At 43.0% G+C, this 14111-nt stretch overlaps 1 protein-coding gene across 1 annotated transcript; it reads left to right on the forward strand.

The window, feature by feature from the left end:
* The first annotated feature begins 1661 nt into the window (after nucleotides 1-1661).
* nkain1 (sodium/potassium transporting ATPase interacting 1) lies at nucleotides 1662-10344 on the forward strand. Its single transcript, XM_086280510.1, has 8 exons — nucleotides 1662-1963; nucleotides 2291-2679; nucleotides 3497-3634; nucleotides 3742-3822; nucleotides 4364-4561; nucleotides 4752-4812; nucleotides 8149-8230; nucleotides 9867-10344. The coding sequence occupies exons 2-8, from the start codon at nucleotides 2626-2628 to the stop codon at nucleotides 9874-9876; spliced, it is 624 nt and encodes a 207-aa protein (XP_086136636.1). The 5' UTR covers nucleotides 1662-1963; nucleotides 2291-2625; the 3' UTR covers nucleotides 9877-10344.
* The last annotated feature ends 3767 nt before the right edge of the window (nucleotides 10345-14111 follow it).

A 14111-nucleotide genomic window follows, 5' to 3' on the forward strand; every position in this document is an offset into this window, starting at 1 on the left:
TATGACATCAACGAAAGATGACACCCTTATATGGTCATCACAGACACAGCAACCCCACCCAACTGCTGCTAAAACCTTCTGCTTGAAGGAGGCAGCCAATCAGAAGAAAGTTGTCTCAAAGAGAGAGATTGGCTTGAAAAGCTTATTTCACAGAGCGGATGAAGTGAGGGGCTGCCCTAAGGCCCAACAGAAGTATGTACTTCGTTCCTGATTTCTTAGGTTTTAGCTTACGTGTTTTAGATCATCAAGCCAATTTAACATTTGACAAACATAACCTGACTGAATAAAAAAATGCAGTTTAATAACTGGTTGTGCCACCCTTGGCAGTAAGAACTGCAATCTACCGTGTGTGATAACTAGCAATGAGTCTGTCACATTGCTGTGGAGGAATTTTGGCCCACTCTTCTTTGCAGATTTGCTTTAATTCAGTCACACTGGAGGATTTTTGAACATGAAAAGCCTGTTTAAGATCATGCCAAAGCATTTCAATCTGATTTAAGTCCAGACTTTGACTCAGTCACTCCAAAACCTGAAGCACCAGACCGCTGTGTAAGTTTTACACCAGATGTAACAGGACTCACACTTTCCAAAAAGTTCAACTTTTGTCTTCAGAATATTTTCCCACAAGTCCTGGTGATCATCACGATGTTTTTGGCAGCTGTGAGACAAGCTGTCATGTTCTTTGTGGTTAGCAGCGGCTTTCTTCTTACTCTCCCATGGATACCATTTTTGCCCAGTCTTGTTGAATCACAAACTCTGACCTTAAGTGACACAGCTGAGGCCTGCAGTTCAGATTTTATTCTGGGTTCTTTTGTAACCTCCTGGATGAGTCGTTGATGCGCTCTTGGAGTAACTTTGGCAGGTGGACCACTCCTGGGAAGATTCTGCAATGTTCCAGGTTCTCTCCATTTGTGGATAACGGCTCTTACTGTGGTTCACTGAAGTCCGAAAGTCTCAGAAACGGCTTTATAACCCTTTCAGGACTGATAGATGTCAGTTTGTTTCTCAGCTGTTCTTGAGTTCCTTTAGATTATGGCATGTTGTGTTGTTGTTGTTGTTGTTTTTTTGTTTGGTTTTTTATTTTTAGATCTTTTAGTCTACTTCACTTTGTCCGACAGGTTCTGTTTAAGTGAGTTCCTGATTCATCAGGTCTGGCAGTAATCAGCTCTGGGTGTGGTTAGTGGAACTGAACTGAACCACTTAAAAAGTGGTTACGACTGGGGGGCAAATACTTTTGTACCGCACTTAGAATTATATTTGACTGCATATCTACTTCAGTAGAGCCCAAAGGAGTCTGTGCTTTAATTTATCAAAACAGGACAACTCAGAATTCTTTATTTGCAAAGATTTGACACAAAAGCATGGTGAATTACAAGTCCAAATAAAACATTTGTCTTGCTCATTGATTCCTGCGTGGCCCTTTGCAATAGCCGCCTCATCATCTGCCTCCTTCTCTGATATAGCTTGTGTGCAGCTCACTGTATTGTGCTGTCGCGCTGCTCGTGGTAAGTAGCTGAGATTAAACAAGGCTGCTAATTGTGTTTATTTCCGCTCCGAATAACCACAAGCTGAGGAAAAGGGCAGCACCTCCGGGGGCCAGCCTCCCCTCTCTCCCTCTCCTCGGTCTGGATGGTGGTGCTGGAGGGAGGAGGCGATTTTATTCCTCCTCCTCCACAAGTCTGAACCCCCTCACCCACCGCGGGCCCCCATTTCTTTTGTGATCCTTTCAAAAGCCTCGCGGGGCTGCTCGCTCGCGCTCACTCGCTGACTCCCTCGCGCACGCGGATCCGCAGAATCCATGCAGCTCCTCCTCGAGGGGTCGCGGTGACTGAGAGCCTCCACCCCCTCTCTCTCTCTCTTTCTCTCTCTCTCTCTCTCTCTCATTCTCCCCCCGGCTGCTCCTGCCCCGGCACCGATTGTTGACAAAAGGCGCTGCGAGACGGAGCAAAGGAGCCCGGTATCGGTAAGAAAAACCGCCCGCTAACTTGACTTCTTCCCCCGCGAGCAGCTCGAGGAGAAGACGATCCAGACGACGGAGGTTGGGAGAGGAGGAGGTGGGGAGGGGGGCGATACTCTTCCGCTCCTACAAAAACCGTGAGTCACAACGGGCTGCTTTGTGTCCGTAGTGTATGTAGCCAAACGTTAGCTGTAGTACCACCACTGCGGGGTCGGTCTCCTCCTCCTCACCGCCACCACCCCCGTGTGATCCGGAATCATATGATGCTCATTTCTGTCTGTAGCCCGGAGCGGATTATGACAGCTTTCCGTCTCTCTTTGTGTCTTTGTGTAGCCCCTCTTCGGAAGGTGTGGCCGAGGTGATTCTGTGGTGGTCAGACCGCAGCAGGCGTGAACTGGACCCTCTTCACCTCCTCCTCACCTCTCTCCTTCCTGAAACCCTCCCGCGACTGTTATTTACAAAAAACAAAAAAAGCAGAGGCCAAGATGGGTCATCCACTGTGAGTGGAAGAGCCGGACCAGCGCTGCTGGAGGAGGCGGCGGCCTTGGGCACGTCTATTCAGCCGGGAATGTTGTGAGCTGAGGCGACCAGGCAGTCTGGATCTGACCGGGGACCCATCTTTTCCCCGGAGCCTCCGCGGCTCCAAGCCGCGTCCTGAGCCCTCCAAAATGGGGAAGTGCGACGGGAGATGCACGCTGCTGGTGATATGTTCACTGCAGCTGGTAAGTGTGTGTGTGTGTGTGTGTGTGTGTTTCTACTCACTCACCATGAAGATATAATTAGAGGAGCGTGCTACAGACCCACACATTGTAATCAGACATGTTTGTCTGGCCTCTTCATGCAGTCACACAAGGAAAAAGCTTTGAGCTGCAGCTGCTGGGGTGCCATGCCACATTACAGGCTAGGGTGTGTGTATAAAGCAGAAGGGTACAGGGTAGGGGGGTCTTTAGTGTCAGGGTCGTCTATGTTTATAAAGAGAGGCTTGATAGCTCCATATAGAAAAAAAAATCATCTGAATGTAAAGAACAAAAATGCTCTTCTCACCACCTGGTCTCTACTGTAGAGTGAAAGTTGGATGTTTGTTTTCCTCTGAAATAGCTCAGGACTGACACTCTCAAGGGTGATGACTGTGTTATAAGAGTGACTGTAACATCTCCCCGCAGTGAGTGTGATGCAGGCGTGGACAGCAGCAGTGTGAGGAGCAGTTATTGAGGCTATTGTTTGCCCGGCTGATGAGTTGTTGTGCGGCACAGGGTTTTGGCCCATAGATTCTCATTAGTTTGGTGGAGCTTTTTGGGGGTGCTCCTCTTTTTTTTTTACAGTCACTGGACTGGCTGGTGCTCCAGGCAGTTACCATGGAAACAACTGCGGCAGGCCTGTGTATGTGTCTCCCTGTCACTGTATGTGTGTGTGTAGCCTTCACTACTTGTGTGTGTGTGTTGTGTTTTTCTGTCCTTTATATTTGCATGTGTGCTTGTTTCTTTCCTAATATGCATATATACGTGTGTGTGTCTGTGTGTGTGACCCACCCCTTCCCAGGTGGCAGCCCTTCAGAGGCAGGTGTTTGATTTCCTGGGCTACCAGTGGGCTCCCATTCTGGCCAACTTCCTGCACATTATGGCCGTCATCCTGGGCATGTTTGGCACTGTGCAGTTTCGCTTCAGATACCTCATCTTTGTGAGTAGTGTATATCCATCATCTTGCACCGGAGTCCCAGTTCCTGCACTAACTGTGTGTGTAACTTACGGTCCCCAAACACCGATCCCTGTGTCTCTGTTTGGCAGTATGCAGTATGGCTGGTCGTCTGGGTGGGATGGAACTCCTTCATTATTTGTTTCTACCTGGAGGTTGGAAACCTCTCTCAGGTAAGTTGTGTTTTGTGTGCGACCCCTGTTCTGACTTGTATGGTTTTGTTGTTATATTTAAGTACATTTTTATAGATCATTTTACTTTGCATCAGCTACCAAATATTAGCAGTTCTCTGGCTCTATGTCGCTTTTTTCAGAAGTATTTTTTAGACTTAACGATTAAGGCAGGTCTTTTTACATCCGTATTTTTCTTTTTCGATCCTAGTAAATTAGCCTTGAGTGATTTAAAGTTTAAAATAATCCGTATTCATCTCAGTTCAGCCACTGTGTTCATTCACTTGCTCCTCTACTTTTAAGACAACTTTTTTTCTGATTGTCTTCCCTTTTTGCAAAACCAAGCAAAGAATCTCAAGTTTGATCTGTATTACTTCTACGTAGACTGACCTCATTAATAACTGGTTATGTTTAACATAACAGTGTAGACATGGCAGAAGACAGAAGAAAAGCATCACTGTATTAATAACAATTAAAAGAAGCTTTAAGATACAGTAAGAGAATGACAATTAGCTCTGTGTCTACTGTATGCGTGTGTGTTTAGGATAGAGACTTTCTCATGACGTTCAACACATCCCTCCATCGTTCGTGGTGGATGGAGCACGGTCCTGGTTGCCTGGTAACACCAGTATTAGACTCCCGCATGGCCCCCGATGACCACCATGTCATCACTGTGTCCGGGTGTCTGCTCGACTACCAGTACATCGAGGTGTTGAGCTCAGCCATTCAGATCCTCTTGGCTGTACGTATCAAACACACACTCACACTTACACACACACACGTTCTTGTACATTCATTTTTTGGTTTTGTATCACTTTGCTGGCCCTCAATATCATGCTAAAACATTTTCCGAGAAATATTGGACAAGTCAGCAGTGACTCAGCTAACAGAACAACCCTTGTATTTATTTCTGATCATCTCCTCTCCAACAGCTCTTTGGCTTTGTTTACGCCTGCTACGTAAGCAAAGTCTTCCAGGATGACGAGGACAGCTGTGAGTATCTTTCTCTTCTCACTAAAAGCTCTTCCAGCACCTTGTTCAGTTGATTAGGTGTGCTTGTCGTACTATTTTCGAGGGCTCTTATGTGAGAGATCCATGACTCTGAGTGCGAGTGCTGTCGTCTCATTGGTTTCTCCTGTGCGAGTCATGCTTAGCGATATCACTGCAGAGGATTCCCTCTGGGTGATCTGAGCCCTCCATCTGTGGGGAGTATTAGGATGCATTCCCACCATGAGAGTGTCCGTCTGTCAGCTGGCTAGTGCTTGTCTGTCGGCGTGAGTGTGCCATCTGCGTGTCTGACTGATTGTTCCCGTGATGTGCCTCTTGTGAGTGTTTTACGCTCACTCAGTGGAAGAAATGAAGTCCCATATCAATGTTATAAGTTTGATTTCCTGTAAGAGGAAGTGGGCGAGTGCTGTGTCTCTAACGTCTTAATAGCATGCTGTATTGCAATTATATGCCTGTCATAGCATAGTGTCAGTGATGTTCTAACAGTAACACGCAACATCTACACGATTTGTTTAAAATCCATAAAACCAAAATCAAGTTTCTCAGCTATGTATTATTTTAAAACAAGGCACCACTCACACTCATAAAATAGATGGACTATAGACTGTATATAAAAGATGGATATAGCGAGTGTTTGACATCAGCCGGTCTAAATTTTAGCTTTAGATCCATCGCCATGTTGTTTTTTTGTTTTTATAATATAGAGACTAAATCAGATTTTGTAATAGATTTGGTTTTTTTTTCTGCAAAAATTCGGCTTTTTAATATAGAGATTGACAGACCACGTGACTTTCGCGCATTGCTTTGTGGGTACCTGTGGCAACAAAATCAAAACACTGCATCAAGCGCTAGTATTTCCAGCACCGGTAATCATTAATTCTGCGGTTTTAATCCCTACTTGCATTTTATTTGCCCCAAAAACAGTTATGTATAAAACGTCCGTACAAAGACAGACATGACAAAAAGGCAAAAAAAAAAAGGACGAGGAGAAAATCAAAGGAGTGAAAGTGTCAGACCCCTACGAGCATACAGAGTGGAGTAAGGACGTTAGCGTGCTGCCCAACTTTCATCACGGACATATTTATTATTATATGGTCCTAAGTGTGAGTGCATACACTCACAAGATGTTTATTAACTTCAGATCCCTGCAACAAGCCCAGGTCCAGTTTACTTTGGTGATTTGGACTATTCCATTTCACAGCTGTTGTTAAATTCTTTTCCTTTATCTCCTTTACAGGCAAACGCAATCTATTTGTCGTTTCAGGTTGTAGTGTTACACAACATTTTCAGATCTAATAGACAAAAAATGAGTGTTTCGTAATTCATTCAATTTATTGTCTTTATTTATAACTGGCATTATTGTTTCATTCTATTATAGAATTTTACAAGAAAGAGGCATAATTGTTTCCCATTATGCTTTATTAGCTGCGTCGTTAAAAAACAAATCAACAATGCAAAAAAAAAACATTGCAAAACAACATACTGGAAAACAGTTATTCATCACTTGATTGCTTCAATACAACACTTGGGCACATATATGCAGGACGTTGCGTGGCTGTTTTGATATCACTCTCTCTCTCTTAACCGATCAAATCTCGCTGTGGTAGCAGCTTTAAACTCGGTATGACCCAGGCTGATAAGAGGGTGCACAGTCTGGATCGCATTCCAGCATTTTGTAGGCTGGTTTTCCTACAAAACACAACAAACATTAGCCCGCAAAGCCACAGTGAACAAAGCAGCATAGCGCAATGAATTCAATTCAAATCAATATAAGATTTATACTTTATATTTGGTCTTCGAATGGCTGCAATCCAGGCCATCCATCAGCTGTTTCATCGGAAACACGGCGTGAACAATTTCTCTTCCACGACGTAATCCGATAAAAAAAACAATCTCTTTACCCGTCGGCTTCCAGTGGCTGTCATGCGACCGGCTATTGCAGTTAATAATACAACAGCTTCTTGCCATTTTTTGTGTTTCTTTTTATCGCTGTGTGACTGTTTTCATGTGAAAGCCTGCGTGCGCTAGTACCGCTTGCCACGCGTTCCCAGAATCCTTTGCGGTTTTACCCCGGAATGACGTCACGTTTTCAATCTATGGAGTCTGTGGGGACACACTGACTTTTGAAGTGAGCCTCAAGTGGCCACTCAAGGAACTGCAGTGTCGTGCATTTTTATTGTTTTTTGTTTGTTTTTGCCTTTTGAAAAAAAGATTCGAGTGATATATTCAAGACAAATGTGTTTCTTTACCTAATATAATGGTGACACATTGCTTGTTTTAAATCAGCTGATATACTCACCACATATTAACTCATTCACTGCCATTGACGTCTATAGCCGTCAATTGCAGTGAATGAGTCAATGGGTTTAACTCATTCACTGCCAATGGCTGGCAGTGAATGAGTTAATATATCTGTTATACACTAATGTCACACAATTCATCTAGAAACTACCAGTCACGTGGGGAAAACATGTAAAAGTGTGCATTCTGTCACTGGTTGGTTGCTAGAGTTAGCTGAAGCAATTTGCCTGCAAATACTCGCCATTTACTCTTCGAGTGTAGTTAAAGTTGAATAAAGCATTACGCAAACTGAAAAGTAGGCATCTTCCAGGCAAATTACAGGAAACTGCTGCAATCTGCTAGTGACCAAAGCTACCACAAGGTGTTTTTACTTAATGACAGCCAGCAACCTCCAGTAATCAGTCGGCAACCAGTCTGGGAATACACGTTTTCCCTAGCATGTGGCAGGTAATTAATCTGTCTTACACTTCATGTTATTGAAAGCTCTATAAGTGTGTACACATCAATAAATAACTAAATGCCTTTTTTTAAACCACGTTTGTGCTTCATTGTAAAAAGAAAGCATTACAACATTCTTACTTTAAAATGATGGAGCTGTTCAGTTCTAGCTGTAGAGAAAACAGATCCAGAACTTGATGTTTGTTTGTTTTTTTTTATAGCCCCACTGATGCAGCTAATCAATCCTACTTCACTCGACACCACATGACTCTGTTCCTTTAATCAACTGAGAAAGATTAGAACTATGTATCAGTGACACAAAGGCAGTAGGGAGGTTGATGTATTGGTATTGTATCTCTGCTCATTCTGATGTCACAGTTTGCAGTCTATAAAAGCATGCCAAACGCATAAGATGATACAATCTGATGCTGTGAGAGAGTTATCTTGAAATACAACACCTGGTATATAACCCTCCCCACACACACACACACACACACACACACACACACACACACACACACACACACACAGTTTAAGGGAAAGTGGAATGATGTCATTCTTGTTCTTTCTCCCCTCATGAAGTTGATTTCATTGGTGGGTTCGATTCTTATGGCTACCAGCCTCCTCAGAAGTCCTCTCATCTGCAGCTGCAGCCTCTTTACACGTGAGTTACAGCCATCTTCTCCAAATGTCTCCTATTTTAATATCTTTGTTTTTGTTGCTTTCTTTGTTAATCTTTCAAGCGCTATTCCAGCATTGTAGCACTGCTATTGTGTAATGGTGTTGGATAAATGTAGTGCAGTCAAGCTGAGTGAGGATCTGTTTTTAGTCCTTAATTTGTATGGAGTTAAGTTAGTCTCAAAGGGATGATGAAAATGTGTACAACGTTTTTGTGAGTACTTTTGGGTACTCACAAAATGCATGCTCCAATCCACACAAATATAAAACTCCTTTACAAATGCATATATATCCAGACCTGTAGCTTTAAAAACTTTTTTAGTTTTTCTTAGAATCCAAGGGAAGGCCAGGGCCCTGGACTATGAAGCAAGTTCAGTATACCCAGGGTATCTCTCTGCAATCATATGGGATCATATGAGTTTTCTTTAACAGAAAATGATCCCTGTGTCACCTACTCCAGAGATATTAAATGGTGATTAAAATCTATATTTAAAATATAATATAAGAATCTATATTTATTGCTAATTATCAGGGAAATGCAAAGACTTTAGACACTATTAAAAAAACTTTCGATCCTCATGCCGTCCACGCACAGAGGTCCATGGGACCTTCTGGGAATGATGATATAATTTGCTGGAGAACTGATTGGTCAGTAGGTGGTGATTTCATACCCTCTGATCTCTAATCTAGAACTTAACCTGCTCTGGAGCGCCGCTAAAAAGAGACACATCTTCATGGTACTGAAAACCCAGGTTTAACCCTCAAGCTACCTGGATGAGACAAAATCCTTCTTCAGTTACAGGCCTCCAGTGTCCAATTTTTCACTAGCACTTGAACGCAGCTTGAGAAACCGTTCAAAGCTGCAAATGTGAAAAATGCTCCAAATAAACAAGTGCACACATCACGAGATCTCTCCGTATCAGGCAAAGCTCTTAAGTGAGCTAAAAGAAGGTTTTCATTGTCGCCTAATGAGGGAAAGATCCCCGGTTTGATCCGGGAGGATACTGTTCCTTTGGGGTTGTGTCAAGAAGGGCTTCTTTGGGCTACTCGCCTAGGCTGGTAGAGTTTTACACCGGATGACCTTCCTGATACAAACCCAAAGGGGATTTGTGTCTCCACCTGGAATCGAACCAGTGACCTTTCGCTTGCCAAGTGAATGTGTTAATCTGGTGCAAAAAAAAATAAAAAATCTGCCAAATCAAACATGCAGAGCGGCTCACTGTGGCGACCCCTTGTGAATAAGAGAGCAGCTGAAAGTAGCAGCTTTTTGAAAGTAAAAATGATCAGATTTGTGTCCTTGAACGTAAACATTTGTGCAGGAATGATCAGTATTTTTTTATCCTTGTAAGTATTAGTTTGTAATCCTTTTGAGGCTAATTTAACTCCATACATTTGTATCAATCTCAAAAAATGTTAGACATTTCATAACCATAACAGTTTTTGCGTTAAAGCATGAAAACCTGCCTTTGAAAATTACAGGACTGGTTTTTTGGCAGAGCAGTTTAATGACACGAAATTCAACTTCATGAGTAAAATCAGTGAAGTGCCTTTTTTCATGCAGTTATGTCAAAGTGCAGCATATTGTAATTTTAACTTATGTCATCCTCTCTGCACCCCTGCAGGGCTGGTTAACTGTTGGTAGCACCCCCTTCAGGCCAAACCCTGATGGTGTCACTGTGGATGGACTCACTCTGTCACAGTTTACCTGAGAAATGGACTTAACCCCACCCAGACGGAGAGGCGTGTGAGTGTGTGTGACTGTGTGTGTGTGTGTCTGAGAAAGTGAAATATGGCCCTGAAAAGAATGTACAGAGCTCAGGGAAGAACCAGCATGCCGGGGGGCGTGACGAGAGGAAGGCGACGCGGGAGGAAGGCGAGGGGAGAAGAGATTCATAGAACAAGAGCTGGCCTCACCGAGGGGACAGTTCACTAAACTGCCAGCTCTCAACACTCCCACTGCTGTGTGTGTGTGTGTGTGTGTGATTGTGTAATTCCACAGGACTAGCTGGTGCTTTGCAGTTGCACCCTGGACTCTTACCACTTGGTGCCCCTGTGATTTCTTTTTGTTTTTGTTCTTGCTTTGTTTTGTTTTGTTTTGTTTTGTTTGGGGGGTGGGTGGGGTTGGGCTCGTCGATGTGGGTGGGTGGGTTGGGGGGGGGGTCACCTAATAAAAAAAGAGGCACGGCTCGTACCTGTTGTTGTTTTTAGAACGTGGTGATGTGTAGAGCAGTCGATTACGATTCCCGCTCCCAAAGCCATCTCCCCCTTCCTCCTTCCCTGCTTTCACCTTCCAGCCGAAGCCACTGCTGAGGTCCCAGGACGCATAGAAAACCGTGAATTCCTTAAAAGATAAGGCAGGTGATATTTCACTTGTTTATTATTACGGTAAATACAAGGCAAAACATGAAAAGACCAAAAAACATCCATCTTTCAGTAGCTTCCCTGTAGCGCCCAGCACTGATTTGTTTTACTGTACTTTCCTACAACAGCTGCACGCTGTAGTTTCTTTAGCAATAAAGAGCACGTTTGTGGAAACTATTTTTATGTCCAGGTAGTATTTACAGTGAGGGAGAGGTGCGTGTTTAAAATAAACTACAGTGCCCAGCTTTGTTGTGACAAAGGGGTGCAATTTGGTGCAACGGCGTGGCTGACTGATGGGGTTTTCAATAGTTTTGTACAAGAGGGCTTTCACAACATGGAAAATATTTATCAAAAGGCTGATTTCGTTGCTGTTTTTGTTTTACCATGGAACATCACCAGCCTTGTCTTTTTTAAATTATAGGTTTGGCTTGCTTCTGAAATCAAGTAAAAGTGATTGTCAGGAAAATCTATTCAACATATTGTAACATGTAACACTGTTGATCAGCAGATGGCTTTGGGATCAGGCATTAGTGTGTCTATGGGGTGGTAACGGGGGGGACACTGTGCATGTAAATAACCAGCCAATGATTGTTATTGTTGGTTCCATTTAGGGAAAGAAAAAACAAACAAAAAGGGGTGGGGGCAGGTGGGTGGGACTCGGTGGGAGGAGAGGGTTACACGTCCAGACTTGTTTTCTTAGTACCCGTTTCCCTCGTCCTCTCGTTTTGCTTACATCCTCACGCTGCCTTCTTTTAAGCCCATCTGCAGCTAATATTCCCCACCATCGTCATCTCACGAGCTACGTCCACTCCTGCAGCTCATTCGCTGATTTCCAGAGCATGGCGACTGAGGAGGAAAATGTACCATACACAGTAATGAGTAGTTTTTGTAGATGTAACTGGAGAAAGGAAAAGGGAAGGAGGGAGACAGGTATGAGGTGAAAACCTTCTCGGGTGTTAAGGAGAAGTTTGAAATAATAAAACTACACTTTCTACATGAAATGTGGCTCTTGTTGTCTCTGCGTGTGTGCTTGTGTGTGTGTGTGCAGACTCATTTGTCTCACCCAGGAGGGTTTAATAAATTGAGTGCTTTCCATCCTTTGATTACATTGTAATAATATTGGGATTATAAGGCACTGAATTGTTTGGAGGATTAGTCAGGAGCGTTATCCAAATGATGCACCCAGCTGGGCTGATGTTCTGCAGCGAGGATTTGACTGTCAAAACATTGTCTCAAAGTGACATTATAATAGTAACGGTACATGTGAGTTGACTTATTTTATGCCTCCGCTGCTGAACTGGGATCCATTAATGAAGCTGATGTGTGAATTTCAAAATAAAATCACTTTAATTTCATTTTTTTAAAACATGAACTCTAAACAGACAGTTAAATTTGAAAATACAGTCACCGTAAATTTTCATTACTTATATACTTTTTAAACCTCTAAAAATGTGTATTACTCACCTTTAATGTATTAGAATTTTTTTACTTCATACTTTATTAGGTACACATGTTCAAAAGTTTGTTATCTAGTCACCTGTCTGGACAACAGAAGACTGGAAAAATATGGTTATCTAGTCACCCAATCACATGGCAGCAACCCAGTGAATTTAAGCATGTAGATAGAGTAAAGATTAAGTGGTGATATTTAAACGAATGGGGAAGAAAGATAACTTTAGTGACTTTGAACGAGGTATGGTTGTTGAAGTATTTCAGAAACTGTTGATCCACTCCACCACCACCTCCACGGTTTAGAGAGAATGGTCTGGAAAAGAGTAAATCCACAGTGAGCCGCAGTTCTCTGGGTGAAAATGCCCTGTTGATGTCAACTGTCAGAGGAGAATGGCCAGAGTGCTACAGAAACTCAAATAAATAGTCGTTACAACAGGTATGCAGAAGAGCATCTCTGAAGCAGATGGGCTGCAGAAGCAGAAGACCACACCAGGTCCTGTCAGCTAAGAACAGGAAACTGAGTGTACAATTTGCATGAGTTCACCAGAACTGGACAATAGAAGACTAGAAAAATATGGTCTGGTCTGATGACTCCATTTCTGCTGCAGCATTTGAATGGTAGGGGTAGGATTTGGTGTAAGCAACATGAAAGCATGGACCCATCCGTGCGTTGACGGTTCAGGAAGATTTTTTGGCACACTTTGAGCCCCATAATACCGACTTTGTTCAAATGCCAGAGCCTATCTGAGTATTATTGCTGATCTTTATAATAACAGTGTATCCATCTTCTGATGGCATGTCCAAAACTCAAATCATTTCAAACATTTTTTGATCAAGACAATAAGTTAATTGTACTCAAATGACCTCCAGTGTCACCAGATCTCAATCCAAAAGAGAACCTTTGGGATGTGGTAGAACAGGAGGTTCCCAGTACACAATGCTGTCACGTCAATATGGAGCAAAATTTCTGAGGAACGTTTCCAGCAGCTGGTTGAATGTATACCAAGAAAAATTTAGAAAACTCTGTAGGCATAAAGGGGGTTCAACCTTGTGGTGGCTAAGTGTATCTAATAAAATGGCTGTTTAGTGTATTTCAAGTAATTAAGTTGAATTTCAAAATAAAATAACAGCAATTTCATAGAAAGATTAGCAGCTGTGTCTGAAAGTGTGTATTACTATATTGTGATTTAAGTATCATGATTACTTTTAGTATATTAAAAAAGAAGACAATACAGAACAACTTGACCATGTTCCTGAGTGGAACTCATATGATAGAGACTTAGAGGTATAATTTCAAACATTGTAAATGACAAAGAGGGGGGTAATCTTATTTTAACTTTGTGCGTCTAAAAATAACAAGTGGCGCTAATTATATACTTATGGCTATTTAATCCGGGATTACTGGGCCGGAGGAGTCCTACAAATGCCCCATATGATCCCCAATACATTTTCTATAAGGGTAGCCATTATCTACTGTACCCATGACGTCATCCGCGCGCGGGTGCGTGCGGACGGCGTTCTCTCCGGTCTGCAGTCACGGTGTCGCCACTGGCACATTTCCAAAGGACCACTGGGTTATTTTTGTAATGTGGGCCGCTCACTGCCCCCTTTTCACGCCGTCTGCCCACATTCCGGAGGTGTAACGGAGCGTCCGGGAGCCACGCACTGGCTGGCCTTGTGGCGCACCCCGTTACCGTGGAGACCCCGGCGCATTGTATAGCCCACAGTAAAGGAAGGCTGTAGCAGCGGAAGATAGCACCATAAATATATATTGAAAAATGTTTACATCTTTTTTAAATTTAAACACACATATAAAGTTTTTATTGTAACATTGCAATATAATTTAATTTAATTAGTGACGTATTCTATTTGAGATACAAGATGAACAGAGAAGCTGCCGTCTGTTAAAGCATTTACTTTTTTCGCCTTTAGCTAACAGACAGGTGAATGAGGTGCAGGTAAAACAATAATAAACACGCCCCGCAGTGCAAGCAGACTACAAACATGCATAACAAAGGGACCGGTCCGGTGTGACCCTCCTTCCCTCCCCTCCC

Source organism: Aulonocara sp. 'chitande type north' Nkhata Bay, linkage group LG22 (genome assembly GCF_057382095.1).
Source record: "Aulonocara sp. 'chitande type north' Nkhata Bay isolate Kocher_YH1m ecotype deep benthic linkage group LG22, A_spYH_male_GT1.1, whole genome shotgun sequence".
NCBI lineage: Eukaryota > Metazoa > Chordata > Actinopteri > Cichliformes > Cichlidae > Aulonocara > Aulonocara sp. 'chitande type north' Nkhata Bay.